Source organism: Sinohyriopsis cumingii, chromosome 3, assembly GCF_028554795.1.
Source record: "Sinohyriopsis cumingii isolate HCF-2022 chromosome 3, ASM2855479v2, whole genome shotgun sequence".
Classification (NCBI taxonomy): Eukaryota; Metazoa; Mollusca; class Bivalvia; order Unionida; family Unionidae; genus Sinohyriopsis; species Sinohyriopsis cumingii.
In genome coordinates this window covers 99,218,197-99,235,469 of record NC_142963.1, presented here as the reverse complement: position 1 = coordinate 99,235,469, position 17,273 = coordinate 99,218,197, and the positions used below count along the sequence as shown (strand labels likewise).

The 17,273-nt window shown below is 33.7% G+C and overlaps 1 protein-coding gene across 1 annotated transcript; it reads left to right on the top strand.

Annotated features, from left to right (window-relative positions):
* Positions 1-12,312: 12,312 nt before the first annotated feature.
* On the top strand, positions 12,313-15,741 carry LOC149803377 (uncharacterized). Its single transcript, XM_089951390.1, has 5 exons — positions 12,313-12,418; positions 13,623-13,734; positions 14,228-14,386; positions 14,988-15,077; positions 15,444-15,741. Exons 2-5 carry the CDS (start codon positions 13,632-13,634, stop codon positions 15,602-15,604), a joined length of 513 nt encoding a protein of 170 aa, XP_089807516.1. The 5' UTR covers positions 12,313-12,418; positions 13,623-13,631; the 3' UTR covers positions 15,605-15,741.
* Positions 15,742-17,273: the final 1,532 nt, after the last annotated feature.

Sequence of the window (17,273 nt, the reverse complement as noted above, 5' to 3'; positions counted from 1 at the left end):
TAAAAATGAATCCTAATTTTGGCATTGTCATATGTGTATTGCCATCATTTGATACTTTGATTTGAAAAAAAGATTGGTACACGTAATAAATGTCACAACTCTTATACTCCATCCATAACAGTTAAAATATTAAATACATAAACGCTCCTTCATAAATATTGAAACTTATTAACTATAATTTAAGTATTTAATAACGAAATAAATCATCATGCCATGATCTAAGTTTAAATGAGAAATTACAGATGGCTATATTTATGTACCCGGTTAAATATTCCATTACAGTCAACGTGATTGAGTTGCAATTTGCAAACAGGATACATTCCCTCTCAATTCCATGCATAAAAAAGTGATACTCTATAGTACTAAAATGTATTTTTATGATCTTTGGAACATTACTCAATCAGAAAATGCCAACAACTAAAAAGATTTTGTAAACCCAAAGTTCGGAAACCGAACCCAGATTTCTGTCTAAATCTTTTTCAGTTAGAATTTGGGACACTTGTTGTACAGAAAAATAGCTGCATGAAGCGCAAATTGTAATATCCTCCGAAACAAACATAACACTCGAAATAAACAGAAATACAATACTACGTCTAGCTCGTTGTACAGTATATACATATAAACTAGTGCAGTTTACTCAAAAGCAAACAAATCTTACCAAGTATGAATACTGCTTCAAACATTCACAGTGTAAAATTCAAAGCTTTGAAAATGCTTTAATAACTCTTGCCTGGCCTTTGTCCACCAATTTGAACAATTCCTGATAGTGAAGCGAGATTCTGTATAACCCAGGTGTTTTCTATGCCAACAGAGAATAACTGTACCCTTAATGGAAGCAGGCTAGATAAATGATTGTTTTAATGATTCGCATATCTCTTAGTTATGTTTAAAGACAACTACATCAACGGTAGAACATATATAGAAGTTAATTGTGTGGATTGCAATATGCAAGTTGACGTTTTTGATGTGCTTTCTTTGTGAATTGTTTCAAATTCCATCCATTTTGGATTACACAAGGGAGGCACCGAGCAAGAGTTATGCCCAGAGATGTATGTAAACTATGAACGAGTCCCTAGGATACAATGCATTGGAATCAATTTAAAGACCACATGGATGAGAAGAGTTCTGAGCAACCCCCTCCGCTTCTGATAAGATTGGACATGATCCTAAAAGACACTGCACTATCTGCTTGGTTATAATTAAATAAAATCTCATACATCTCATTGGTTAAATTTCCACAAACCTGTCTACGCGTATGGAGAAATGATGACATTTTGTTTTCATCTTGAAAACCATATGCATTGGAATGGGAGTTCGATACGTTAATGAAAAAAACAAATATTATGTAAACCTTTTGTGTTAAAGTATGTTCTTTGAAGACATCATTTCGATAAGTTCAGACAGGCAAGCACATGAACTTATTTACTACCAGGGTAAGATAAGATATCAAGTGAAGGGGTAAAAGTGAAAAGACTAATGGGATAATTACTCCATATCATTTCGTCCCTCGATACATGAGTGAAAGAAAAGATCAGTACAAAATAATAGTGCCAGTAGCTTCTTGTGGGTCGGTGGTTCTTTGCGGGGTTTACCCGGGTTCTTCCTCCACCATTAATACTGGCCGCCATGTATAGCCTATCCTGTGCTGAAAAATGGCGTTAAACCCTACAACAAGAACAACAACAACAACAAAATAATAGCTTAATCATTCAGCTGTCTTATCTAAGACTTGTCTACCTAGTACAGCAGAATTGCAATCAATAATTATCCATACAGCAAGCATAGCTGACAAACGATTCAATATCATGTGATAAAGATTCATATGAACATTGTACAATTGATCAAGATGAGCCATTTATGAGCGTTGTCTCACTAATTCCATTTTAGACAGAGATGTGGTCCTTGACAGCTAACTTTGTATCTTCGCATGTTATATTGCTTATAATGGTGGGCATAGTTCAAAAACGATTTAGTATATTGTGAAGGAATTCCGTATCAGTGCTGTCTCATAGACCTAGATTTGCCTTTTTGTATCTTGTTTTGTCAACTCCGTTTTCATTATAGTTATGGCTCTTGACAAACTTCATCTCTTGATTCACTTCATCTCTTCACATAGGATGTTCTTGTAAATGGAATATCTCAAAAATCCACCAATCATATTCTGATGCAATTTGGTTTCAACATTGTCACCAAGACGTGTCTTTTGATGGTTTTGTCTCCTCAGTTCTATTTTAGATGGACATATGGTCCTTTCCAATGAACTTCACATCATCACATAACTAATAGGTGTACTTTCGTCTTGTGTCCTTGCATATGCTTTTTGGTACAATAGCAATGTGTTCCAGTGTTGTTAAAGATGTCCATTTAGTTTATTTAATGAAAGTTAGTATGGCTAGTTAACACGAAATGCCAGTAAATTTATTTAATGCAAGAGTTACCTCCTTTAAATGTTGAAAATTAAAGAGGTCTAAAATAGTATGTTCTTTGTAAGGGACGATATTTAAACTACCAACTTAGCTAGAATTGTAAGCGATTGTTTCAAGTAACACAGTATGTTCCACCTTCATCTTTGTTTTAGTCCGAACTAGAAACTTAAATAATCAGTTTTTAATCACTGCTACTTCAAATTCAGTATCGTGCAGGTCAAAATTGAGATTATCTCTGCATGTCTCTAGGCCGCCCATTTCGTTTTGCAAAGTAAGATCTTTTTTAATTGTGCATAATTAAATAAATTTATACAGAATCCTCCTTTCTTCTTTTTAAACCAACATAGCAATAAATCTTATTGCTAAGTTCTCTCATTATATAAACCTTCAAGTATATATTACTACCATGTGTTGCAAGATATTCCAGGTGATAGATCTTACTACCCAATCTATCATTTTAAAATACATATTATGTTACCTAATCGATCCAATGAAAAATAACTTAATTCTTCTGAGAACCCACCTGACCCAAACCCCCAATGGTAAATAACCACAAGCGAGTAAATGTATATTATTATTATTATTATTATTATTATTATTATTGGTCGTAAACATCTACGTAAGCAACGATTTATAGTTCCTACGTAATCTATACTCTTAATATTTTAAAATAAAATTTTACACCGGTGAAAATAAATTCACTAATATTTAGACGATAGATGATCATTACAATTTATAGTCATGAATAAAAACACATAAAGTAGACACAGTCCTGTACTAGGAGTTATAAAGATATAAATATACATATTCTACAGTGCACATGTCATTGAGTCGTGCTTCAGTTGGTATTCCAAATAATTGCTATAGATAATAAGATAATTAGGGGCTAAATAATGTCACATAATTCTTTACATACAGCTTGTTCTGTACATTTGAAACGTTTCTATGAGATATTCATGAAGCCAGTATTCATCTAGGTTGCGTCTGAAAAGGGTGGTGTTATTCTCCGTTGATGTTGAAAACAGCTAGATTCTATGGAATCTTAATCCTCCCACGGAAATGTTCAAAATGGTGGACAAATACTAATCATGGCTTAATAAAGCACTTAAATATATTAACCTTAAGAATTCGAATATATAAATGTTATTATAATACTTGCGACGTTAGGTAATAGCAGGGTCTAAAACTACCAATATATTTCTAACAGTTTTGTAACAGCGCTATTTGACATGAAATTGTATAAATCCTTTTTTTAAATACATACACTCGGGTTTCGTTTTTTGTTTACAACGATACCCGAGGATAATTTATGTATATTGTACAAAGATTTCGAAATAGTGAGTTCGGTACTTCCGATGGGAATAACCGAATAAGTCCAACGCACAGACGATGTATTGCGACATCGTCTATGTATAAATACCACACCGTAGGTCAAAATCTTTACATTACAGAACGTCTTGCCCGTGAGCGGTCTACTTTAAGGACTTGCACATCTTCAGCTGTATAGCTGACCATAGTGATTGGAGTGGTCGGACTGACCAGACAGACCTGAGAGATCAGAGTGATCAGAGTTATCTGAGTTATCGGAGTGATTGGATTCGTCGTGGTACAAGATGTAGAGCAAATCATAGAAAATGATCATAGCAGCTGTGAAGCTGAACCATGGCAGCCGTAAAGCTGAGTAAACAGTGTTGCTGATCGAGAAGCAGATGATCAGGTGTTGCTGAACAAGATTGATGGGCACTGACTGATTGATTGACCAACCTGGAATAATGTCTGCTTCAGTGATCAGTATGACTGGTAGCCATGTGTGCTGGTGACGGCGTGTGTAACTCCAAATATGTAATTTTGTAGCCTTTTGCTAATCTTTGGGGTTTGTAATACCCAGTGTGTTTATGAGACTGTAAAGATAGTTTCTATCTCTGTCCCTTTGTTTTATCATTTACACTAATTGAGTGAATACATTTTTACTATATCAGTAAAATATCACAGTTTTACTATTTGGGAAAAACACAGCATTCTTTAGTTGTTAAACCAATGTGAATCATTCACGCCTTGTCGTTGTACTTGGTAAGGTCATTTATTTGTATTTTCATTATTTAGTTCTTGCTGATTATGATAATTGAACCTATATTTGGATATTATACGCACATATTGATCACAAGTCTTTTCTCATTCAAGTCATCCGTCATTAAACGTAGTTATATTACCATCAAACGTGTTCTGTAGTAAATGCGAAATCCCAACCGGTAATCTTGTTACACTGCTTGAGGTGTTTTTGTTCAAAAGATACATGTAATGTTTATCTTTATTATCATAGGATAACATTTTATTATTTTAATCTACTGAAATAGGACAATACTTTTTCAGGTTATACCCTTCCGCCTGAACGAATTTAGCATGATAAATCTTGAAAATATTGTATCTGGGTAAAACCATATTTTGGACACAAAGTGTAACAAAAGTGAATTTCATGATTCGTGTAGTGGCTCAAAATTATTTTCCAATGCGTTTTTAAAGACTTCAAAGAGGTTTCAAGGAGTATTTTGTCTTATTATACCTTCTTCTAGTGTTAATTTTGTTAAATACTGGTGTTGTCTGTCATTCATGTACTACATTTGTTTATGCAGAACTACATTGTTATGGATAAAATGTCGCTGGTGTAAATTCTTACTAGAAGACATGGAATGTTTTCTATTTGCTCTGACACACACATGTGGTAACTCAACACATTCAGGGACATTTTCAATGACAAATGCAGCTTTTTATAACATTGATGGTGTTTTAGAGGCAACTCCTCAACATCAAGATTTTTTAAGGTTGTATGAAACACGTGTATGTCAACAAGGTACTAATATTTAATCCTCAGATGAACCGATATTTTGCAGACACTTAGAAAACTTCATCCCTGACAGATCTTATGCTTACATGCAACATTACTCATACCTACATACATAAGGACGACTATTTATTACATACCAATTTAGTCTTAAATGCACATATCAATTTAGTCTTAAATGTTCGATTTGGCGCTCGATGCAGCTGCTCAATCTGTAATCCTGTCTCACTAAACATGTTAACTACTTAGCTGCCTTCTTTTACGTCCAGGTGAAGGAAATTGAACTTGTATAAATCCCAGGATCTTTCGAATGTCATTTATTCAGTAACTTTAAGTTACATTTACAATCATTATCCACTTAAAGAATCAGTCACATGTCCCACCTCATATAGACCTTTAACTACTTCCCTGTGGGGCCTGATATTGCAAGACAGTAGTTCATTCTACATAACAGTCTTATTTAGTCCTGTAAAAACACAATATATGTAAACTATCACGCATAATTTATAGCATACCTATTTTGCCAATTTGAGTACGATCTTATTACATGCCTTTCCAACATAAAGGTATAAATTTATATACATAGTCTCTTACCCTTAATTGGTGTCGTCCAAAATCTTTAAGATTCAAAGCATAAAACTGATGTTTTATTGTGTTATTTGCTGAGGACGTACATGTCACATGCATTAAAGTTATAATTCACAGGGTGTTTTAGTACATAGTTTTCTTTTACTTTAACTACATTTTGAAAGTATTTCATATTGAGATAATTTTACAAACACACATTTAAGCATTATAAGGCGTATGTTCTTATTAGAGCAAAATGTAGTTTGTTGTGTTGTTTTGTTTTCGGCTGAGCCGTGGAGGGGTCGATGGAAACTGATATGAATTATTAGTACCTTAATTTTGCTACATTGCTAGAAAATATGTCTAACACGTGCATGACGATAAAGGATTTGAGTAATGTTGTGCTAAGACAAATAATTAATTTCATCTCAGATAGAAAGTCTTCGTGACCCATGCCCTCTGGTCTAGCACTGGGGTGTAAATCACCCTCTTATAAGGTTGCCTCGCAGATAAACCATGAATGTGTTATCTCCTCGGAACTAATGTATTACATGAGGTTAAAAACATTCACGTAAAGAAAAGAATCATGAGTGCAACATTAATGCAGTGATGACTTATGTGGTTGACACTCCCTTGAATCGCTAGACAGTTAGTGGTTTTAGATTGTTGATGTGGACGAAAGCTTCTTCCAAAGAATTCCTCAGACTCTATCTAGTCCATTGCCAACTGAATATGATGTATTTGTGCAAAGGATTGAGTGCGATTCAGGAGTGTGAACTGGAACTCCTTTAAGAAATTGTTCCAGTTTTTCACCATCTTAATGGCGATGAAACTTGGATCATATGGGGACATGGAGCGGACAGGGGTTCTTGTGAGTTCACCATTTTGTTAGAAACAAGATAGAACGGGAGGGCAGTACGTGATGTTTTCTCATGGAACTAAGACAGTTGACATGTTTAGAGACCCTAGGTGAAAGAGACTGAATGAAGCAGACAGGAATGGTTTCTCGTCCAGTCTTGCAAGGAGCGTAAGTAATTAACAGATTTTATTAGAAAGAACACATACTATTCCTTGACAGGTCAGAAAATTCATCCCTACATAGCTTAAATTCTAATATGGGATTGGATCCGACTTCTCCTGATAGGGTATTAGGTCCACATGATTCACCCTCTCCCAACATGATACATCGAGATAGATACTCCAGGAGGACTCATTTGAGATTATTGTTTCCGAAACAATTGGTCATTGAACAACTACAGGTGTGGAACCCCTAAGTGTCTTTAAAATATTGATATTACACCCATTAGAGTGGGAACGGAATATAGACTAAACAGAAGTGTCCAAGATATACAGATTTCACGTCATAGACAAAATTTCAGAATTTGAATGTTGTCTATGAAGATGTAGATGTAATGAAAAATATCATGATCGTATATGAAGACAGTCAAGTTGATCTACTTAAAGATATCCCTGATTGCAGCTGTGGTCCTAATCACGGTCTTATCGCGAAGGAATGTATCCAATAAACAAAGAGTCAAATCGGTCCTCTCTTTTTGAAAATAGTACAGTCCGGGAACACATTCTTCACCCTCTCTATTGCACCTTTGAATACACTTCTTTCCAGAGAGACACTAGCTGAGACTGATAGAACAGAATAGGGTCCATCACAACGATGTACGGTCATGGTAATAAAATTGGTATTTCTTGATATAGAAAAGACACGTGCATCATCCGGGTTGGCCAACCAAGAATCTGAAGGTTTAATCTGGGTTATAATGGCTGCTTGTTGTGTAAAGGATAGGCAGAACTGGATCTTAAACTGCAACTGTTTCTGATTCTGATTCTGAGTATTGCAAATTAGTAGGGATTAATGCATCTTTGTTACTTTTGCACTTTGATACTTTTCCAATTGGACTGTTCTGACAATTGGAAAAATTTATCATATAATATTATATTTATCGAAATGGAACTTTATCATATTTTTGAGACATTTCTTACATTCTTTTCTTTCTATTTCAGGTGACTTAGTTCTTCCCAAAGGCTTAATTTTGTCCCTTTACAAAAAATGACACTTAATATCAATTTCCTCAATTTTACTTCATTTTTGAATGGTTTAGTTCGATGTGATAAAATATATATATATGCCAATACAAGCCTTAAGAAAATTATAAAGAATAATCGAAGCATTATATGTACCACATGAAAGTTTGTCTTATAAAATATGCTTTATCAATTTAGGACGTATTCCAGAGTTATTCGTCTTGAATAATGGTCCATTTTTTCAATATTTAATTCATTGTTCCCTTTTAAATATATACTTACCTGAAGATCATTTAGCAATGGAGTACAGGAGGAAAGCTAAGTATCATACATTTTAGGAGATAGTTAACTTAGGTTGTGTTCTTACAATACTTTTGAAGACTGAGATTGTAAACTATGTTATGTAAACCATTGGAACTATATCAGACATTTAAGTGTTGATATTGGAATATTTTCTATACAGACATAGTTCTACAGGCCTAGATTATAAGAAAGATAGAAAGGATGGGCTAGACTGTCGCAAAAAATATCAAAACTTAAATTTTCATGCAGTTAGTATTCGTATTAGAAAAACAGCGATCCCAATGTTCGTGATATGTTGAAACAATTCGATACTTAATCGCCGATTTCTAAGACCTGGATACTACCGGGAAGTAAGACGTGGATAGTTCTAAATTTATAAATTTGTCTTAGTCTCAGCAAGATTAAATACGAGGGTCCCCTCTTTGTGCAAAGCACTAGTGTATAAGTGACCTCTAACCTTTATGTCCATTCGTTACATCTAACCTCACCATATGATTCTTGAAAATGATGCCGATGAGCTGGTGAACGTTGTGGTAGTGGGAGTGCAATAATTATACAACAGGAACAGTACCGAAATTAACCTAAACATAATTTATAATATATTTTGTTCAAATAGTCGAGACAGTACAGCTTTGGGTTTCTCTTGGAAAACTAATATTCTGCTTTCACACGTATTCACCTGCAATGGCATTTATCATCTAACATTTTGGAAACAGCAGCTAAAGTATAAGCGCCAGCTACAAAGATGGCTACACATGACTCTAACTACTCGTTATGCCAAACAGAGGTAGGTAATCGATTAATAGAGAAATCAGGAGGCGGTAAGACATTACTACGCTTCATCAGATTGCGTTCTCACCATGGCGAGAATGACTATCCTAAGACAAGCAAAAAAACTGGTAATGTCATTCTCATGATCTAGAATCAAGACATGTCATAAGGCACATAAAAGTGGTATCATGCTACATTCCGTGTTGGAAGGTGAAATAGAGCCAAACTACGATATGAACAAATACAAATGGCTCCCATAGCCATTGTGCAAGAATCATAAAGCAGTTACCTGCCCGGCAGTGCCATTTTAACTCAATATTAATCAGTTTCCAATGACGAAATATGTGCTTCGTCTGTTGAAATGGAATATCCTACAGTTATCAGTTACACATGAATGCTACAGAAAATCTTAAAAACATTCACCAAGGGATGTGGTGAGCAATTCAACTTTTGGTAACAGTGATAGTCAACCATGAGGAAATCAAGAAAGATGTATTTGAATAATGTGTCTCGAATCGCATCAAGTTAGGGACTGCCAACGATTTTTGTCTGAATGAAGTAACCTCCACTGCTGACCTCGGAAAGCGTACGAAGCAAATCAGAACATGAGAATGGAATTTGGGGATATGACGGCTAAGATGAAAGTATTTTTGCTCAATAAAGATTAATGTTGATCATCATTATCTTTAATTGTTTTGATTTTGTACGACCTGTGTCATTTTCTCCTTATAAGAGTAATAAATCTACTTGGATCCACGAAGACGATACAAGATTGAATCGATGACCTCTGATTAGAGAAGATGGCGCAATATCTTCAGGTGCATTGATAAGAGACTAATAAATGAAAACTGCGTGCTTTCTAAACTTAAATCTTTTATTGATGGGATTAGTTTCTTCAAAGAGAATACATTTAGGATTATAAGGATTAAATGGTCATGGTTGGGTATTTCTGGAAGTGTAAATTGTACCTAATCACCCACAAACTGAACATAATTACCTTTTCAATGATCAGGTACACTCCTTCTAAGAAATTTAAAAATTAATTTGCAGGTGAACGAAAAGAAAAGATAGTTAATTTCAGAATAGCAAGAAAAAGGAGAAATTATATACCAATCGTACAATTATCAATGTCTTTATATATATATTTTCTAGCCATAAGATGTAGAAACACACACATATGTTTTATTCTCTGCTACAATTCCTCATGAATGCTACATGAGAAGAACATAATTTAGAGAATTGACCGATCAGATTAAACCATTCAGATATGAGTTAATAATGAAAAGTATTGTGTACAGATATAGCCCACGTTTTGCCCAAACATGTACATTCTCCAACTTGCAGTTATACAAACCTCTGAAACAAAACAAAATAACCAACGTTTAGATTTTCCAGTCCACCAAAATGAAAGAAAATCAAATAATGTTGAGGCCTCTTAAATCTTATCAAAGTGTTAAGTCTTTAAGTGGACCTAAGTTACAAGTGTTGACTGGTGTTTCCAAAACAATAATCCTATTGAATGTTTGTAACTAGTTTTCGAACACCGTTGTACAACTACAGCTGATTACCTAATTTTCCCAAATCAACCTTAGTTTCTTTTCCAATCTCAATTGATATTAAATTATCCTTTGTATTCTACTTTTCTTAAACCAAAACAACATTTCGACTTACATTTTCCTTCAGTTACATAATCCTTGAAAAAGCCTTAGAAATAACAATTGTGCAAGATTGTTTCAATACAAATCGTTATTATTATCGAACACTTAATTGAATAAACTGAATAACGATCTTCATATTTCTCTTTACGAAAACTAGACTTCTAAGATTCAGGTTTTAAACATATTACCTCCAATACAATTAACCTCAAGAAAAGAACAACAGAAACCAATATAATATTTACATTCTGTACATATGGAGGACATTTTACGGTGTAACACGTGTCTTAAAATATACTGCCAGAATATGTGGAAATTTATAATTTTATAAATCAATATGTTTCTCATTTATTTTGCTAAAAATAATTTTTTTTTTCAAACGTTCATTTGTACTAATTTGCACATCCAAGCACTTAAAAGTAGTCACAAAACTACCATCAAATGGAGATTTTAAGAATTTATAAATCTTTTAAGAGTTTATAAATCTCGTCTGAATTCACAGATACCTATGAGGTCTGGGTGGACCATATCTCCTGACTTTAAAACGGAAAAGTTTCATCGGTTTTCCTTGTCTTTGTTAAGATGTTCGTTTGATGATTAATTTCAAATTTACTTTAAAGAAGTAAACAGGATATCTAACTTTGAGATGATGGATATATATAACTTGATACAGATTATCCATCACCAATATCGCCTTACCAGCTCCTCACTTGCATTCCGATGAATATCGCGATAAAATCTTTATGTGGGGGCTCAATTAATCTATTTTGTCACAAAACTCGGCATCCTCCTGATATGAGTTTCTGCGTCTTCGCAAAAACGTTGGGTATATATTTGATTTAGGATAAGAGATGTTAATGTTTGGAGCGAGATGATGGAATAACATGCCTATCCAAATAGTGCTATAAGGCATTTCAAGGAGGGTAATTGCACCATTATTAAACTATTTCGGTGATACCTATTTTTCACATTTGTGCATATTAAGCAGTTTGTTGTACACTTACTATTTTGATCTTCGCTTTACTTACATAATGAGGATTGATATGTGATTTGTCTCATGGAGAGAAGGTCTACCGTATCAAAAGTAGGTTATTGTAGATTAATTTTTATACATTGATTCATCCAATTATTTTCCTTTGAACGTGTAGCTTCGGCTACTAAAATCTACAACCGGTGGCAAAATAATTTGACTTGAGATATTTTTAATTCTTACATTCAGTATATTCAAGTAGAGTGTATGACAAGCATTAGGACCGATAATAAAATATTAAAATAACTACGAGGCTCTTACAAAGAGTAGAAAACATAGCAGTCCAGGTTTTCACTTCGGACAGGCAGCGTAGCGTATAAAAGAAAATTTAAAACCAATTTAGCTTGTATAACAAATAAAACCAAATTTTACCAAATGAGGTAATGAATTGTAGAAGTATATATCGTGTAAAAAGGTAGTTACACAGGGTATTAGGTAGAAACATTGTTTGCTTTCGCAGCACGTGTCAATATTTTCAACTCGGGTACTCTTAAACACTTAAGACTAGAAAGTATTTAATAGTCTAGACATTACCTAATTTTCTTTTTCTATGTCTTGCGGCATTTTCAATTGAAAACATGTAAGCGAATGGTTCTCGTTAAAGAATCAACCATGCTTTTCTGTTGTAAATCATATAAAATTCGCTTTGATCTAATTGGTTCACGTTCTGCCTCATGTCCTATTTAAGTAGCATTCTTCAGCTAGAAAAATCATTCCCTGTTTGAGTGCTGGAAGCAGAAGAGAAGAAGAAACCATCAGATTCGTAGTAGCTTATATTGATATTTAGGTGAGTGAAAATACTTTGACTATAATTTCAGATATCACAGTTCCTTTCATTATTTTGAAATACTTATTTTTAATTGTATTTCTTTAATTAAATTCTATCATTTTATTTTCAATTTTTGTTTTCCTGAATGTTGCTTAAAAATCTCAGGCAACACTGAGTTCTTTAAGAACTTGGTACAGGGTTTATTTTTGTTCTAGGAACGTGATTCTCTCTGTGCGTTGTCATCAAAGATCTTTGAAACCGCTAGATCACAATGTTCGAATACTTGCAAGTATTACAAGCAAAGAGGAGATAATTTGTAATTTAAAGTTTCTCATACGGAGGGGTTATTTTTATTTCTACTTATTGTGTAAGGTGATAATACACAGAAAGAACCATTTAGCTGCTAAATTGTAACATCTAAAAACAAATAAAACTTGCACCAGATTTTCATGTTGTTGCTATGCTATGCAGATTGTTAAGTTGATGTCCTTTCTGCATACAAGTCTGATCTCGATATGTTTGAAATAAGTATATAATTTGAAATGTCAATGTGATACAATCCAGACCATGTATATTCTTCAGTCCTATATCACGATTCAACCCAAACAAATTTGGATGATAGAGTTATTGATTACTCAGGCAACATCTATAAAGTTTGATTCTTTCGTTCTTTTCTTGGATGCACAGACAATCATATTACAATAAACATGATCTCTATTTTCTTTCACGCTGCAGCTGATCTCTATCTTATTCCGATGTTTTTTTTAAAAAAAATATGTGTCAGGAATACTGTGGTGCACCTCATTTGTTCGTCAATTCATTCGCAACTCCGTTACGCGATTTCCTTCGTTAAAAATTCCATCTTAGTCACTATATTTCGTAGTTTAATGTTTCTGTGCAGACGATATTGAAAAAGGTATGATCTTTGGATTCATTTCCTTGGAGTACTAAGAAGTATACTAAGTCAGATGTTTAAAAACATTACGTTTACATTGTGATTCTTATGAGAAACATCTATATTTTGAGTTAACACGGGAATATATTCGATATGTAATTGATTTAGAGTCGAAGCATTGAGAACTTGATCTGCGTACATAAGGATCATTAGCATCTGAGGGAACAGAGATTAAAAGCAACCATTTAAAAATTCACCACTTGTACATTTCCTCTACTAATACTACTACTAATACTACTTCTACTAGTACTACTAATACTATTACAGGTGATCAATATGATGCGTTTGATCGTTTTTGCCATTGCCGTCCACCTGGTCAGCGTACAGGGATCCAGGATAATTCAACAAGACATCAACTATGAGCATTTGCTTGACTATGGTACGATCCTTACATATACGGTTTACTTAGATGTATGTATGTATGTATGTATGTATGTATGTATGTATGTATGTATGTATGTATGTATCTATGTATGTATGTATGTATGTATGTATGTGTGTTTGTGTGAATGTATGTGTGTGGGTGGGTGGGTGTTGGGTGGGTGTTGGGTGGGTGTATGTATGCATGTATGTATGTATGTATGTATGCATATATGTATGTATGCGTCAAGATGGTTTTATATCGCCTTGTGCATATGTATTAATGATCTTGAACCGCTTTTACTGTGAAGAAGGATACATGAATCTGCATCATTACCGCACTATACACATCGTTTGACAAGTATTATTATTATTATTATTATTATTACTGTAATAAGGAAATACAATAAGTTTCATATTATATATTGTTAACATATCAATAAATACAACAGACTGCGTTTTCCTCTCGAATTTTCACTTATCAGTACTTGAAACGTTTTCGTTGAACAAAGATCGCGATTATATCACTGTTGATGGCAGTGACGCAATTATAGCCGGAGGAAACCTAGCGGAGCTTCAGGATATGGGAACGCTAGAGGATGCCCGTCTAGAGAAGAGATATCACCCTTTCAAGTGCGATGGCTCAACCTGCCATTTATGCGCTTTTAAATGTAAGTGTCCGATTTTTTCTTTCTTAGAGACGAAACATAGGCATTGGCTGAGATTATCTTTTTATCATATAGTTTTGTGCATTGGTCTCTTACAAATGCGAATTTTCCTTGGATTATATATAATCGTTTGAAGTAAAACACGACGAAAGCAGGATTACCCAATTTTGGAAATAGTTCAGTGAATGGACAAAGTATCTATGAATACAATTATGTAATGTATTTAAAATCAGAGCAAGTAGATTGTTCATGTTTTAATACGTTGTATACATTAGTTGAAGAAATATAGAAAAGAATAGATTAACCTTGTAAACATATTATGGCTTGCAATACATCTGCACCTGCACGCAAGTGATTTATCAAAGTTTCCGATTTATAATACATTTCTGGCAACGTTTGCATAGGATTGCAATTACACCGGGAAACAATATTTTACCACAAAACTATCTCTAATATTATTTTGTATTATACTTACTCACGAAGAAAAGTAAATGTATCTTTACCGAGCAATTGATGATAGGACAACACTCATGCAACCTAATTTCACAGTCAAAGATCTGTATTCATCTAAGTTAAAAATGTATATTGAATGTTCTCTCTGCAGTATGCCTGAAAATAACTCATACACCAGATAACCAGTTACATGTGCACGCTAGCTTCCGTGACAACATTATCTATGAGAAGACAATTAATGGTAAGCAAACATTTTCACTTGCAATAAGTTAGGTCTATGATCATCTTTGAGTGGATTTGCATTCCATATAATTATTTACGGTTTTCTTATTGTTGGGCTCAATTATGTGACATTAGCATAGTCAGTAGCTCAATCTGACTGAAGGAGTGGTCGCTTCGTATTATTTTGTGATACTTTCCAGGTTGCGTTTTGGGTGGAAACAAAAAAGGGTTAGATAAACGATAACACTAGTCAAGAAAAGCAGATACCAGATATATTCTCCCCTGCAGAATCCAAGCTTTACCTGCTTAAATGCACACCAAACCTATTCAGCTCATGCCAATTTCAGTACAGCTTCCTATTTGTATTATATTCTTTTCTTTCTAGCACTAGACTGGTCGCGATGCAAGGATGTGAAGGTATTTAAGTTCAAGCCCACAGTCTGCATAAAGTTATCCAACGTGGCAATCGAAGAGAGTAAAATCTGTACAACTGTGACCGTTAGCGTCTCTAGTGCCAAGAAATCATTTAACCATATGTGTGTGTAAAGAGGAAGTAAGGGCAATTGCTCCAATCTAGCTAATATTCCTATTATTGCTGAATAATATTAATGTTAAGAAGAGTATATGAATTATGAATGTTCAAGGAGCGAACCTATCCTAAATAAAACTTGTATTTCCTCATATTATTTCGTCCATTTTTATATATTCTATTTAGGTTTGTCTCCAGGTTTTCTCCAATCTATCAATACAAATTTGATAGTCCGGCTAGGAAACTTGAGGTATACTTTGTCATTAATTTCTCCGCTTGCAGATATACATATAAGAATCTTTTATACATAGTGCACGTGCCAGGCACCAAGGTGTAATAATGTCATAATTGTTTTGCTAGTCACGCTGATATCATTGGGAGTCAGAAAATTTTAAAAACTATATTAATGAAAGGCAACCTGAAGATGCTGGTAAAAAGGAAAGGATATGATGAATCTTCCAATAGAATGTGGAAAAAATCTCAAAAGATGTTCATTGTTCTGTTAATTTAGAAGAAGTTTACACATCAATATGAAAGAGGTCATTTCAGCTTGAACTATTTCGTCTTCCGGCTGGAAGAGGAAAAATAAGGATGATTAATAAAACTATCAGGAAACATTGTCGAGAAAATTTTACTTGTTGAATAAACAATAAATAATGAAATGAGCAGAGATTTCATTCTGGGGAAGACACAGAGAAGAAATGTGATTATTTCATTCTTTGTTTGTTTCTGTTTTTTTTTTTGATTGTTTGATTTATTGATTCAGTTCGCTGGCATTCCATATTATAGATCAAGAAACGAATTCAGAGAGACGTTGGCATTTTAATACGATACATCACTGAACTTTAATGCTAGATACATTAATGACAATACGAGGAGAAATAAACATGTATATTTACCAGATTGGATGAAAATGCTCACAAGCCTTTGTCATGTATGAATTTTGAAATACATGTTTTTGCATCTTGCATGGTATTTCTAAATCCACTTAGTGATTCATCCACAGAGATCACAAACATAACTTTCCTACAAACAGTATATTGGTTCAATTTCGTCTAACAAATATACGTGATGTAAGAAAGATTTGAAAATGGGTCTAACATTTATGTTGATGTTTATGAACCTGTAGACAAGCTTGTAAGACCATTTTCGTAGTCTAATGACAATAATAAACCATATATATTTTTATTCTGAAGCTGTTCCATGATATCGTATAACAGCCTGGTATTTTTCCAATGAATCTACGCTTCATATATCATTTGTGAGTATCACTAATTATTGATGGAATAACATTTTTAATCCTAGGAATATTCTTATATGGTAAAGTTTTAAATTATTCGTTGGATACTAAACGTTATAGATATTATCTGTGATACGTTTACATATTCCTTTTGTAGACGGCATTTTATACATTTATATGTGACGTTCTTCGCAGACAATATCCTGATTATATACGTATGGTCCCAAAACGCTTTTGAGTGCATAATCGTATGTTTCACTGACAATTGCCATAGGACTTTAAACTATAAACAAATAAATGAATCGTTTGTTCTACATAGACTCTGAATATGCTAATTCCGTTTAAAATAAGTCAACAATTATTGATAGATTTTAATATTAAGATACAAGTTGGATATCTCTCTCTCTCTCTCTCTCTCTCTCTCTCTCTATATATATATATATATA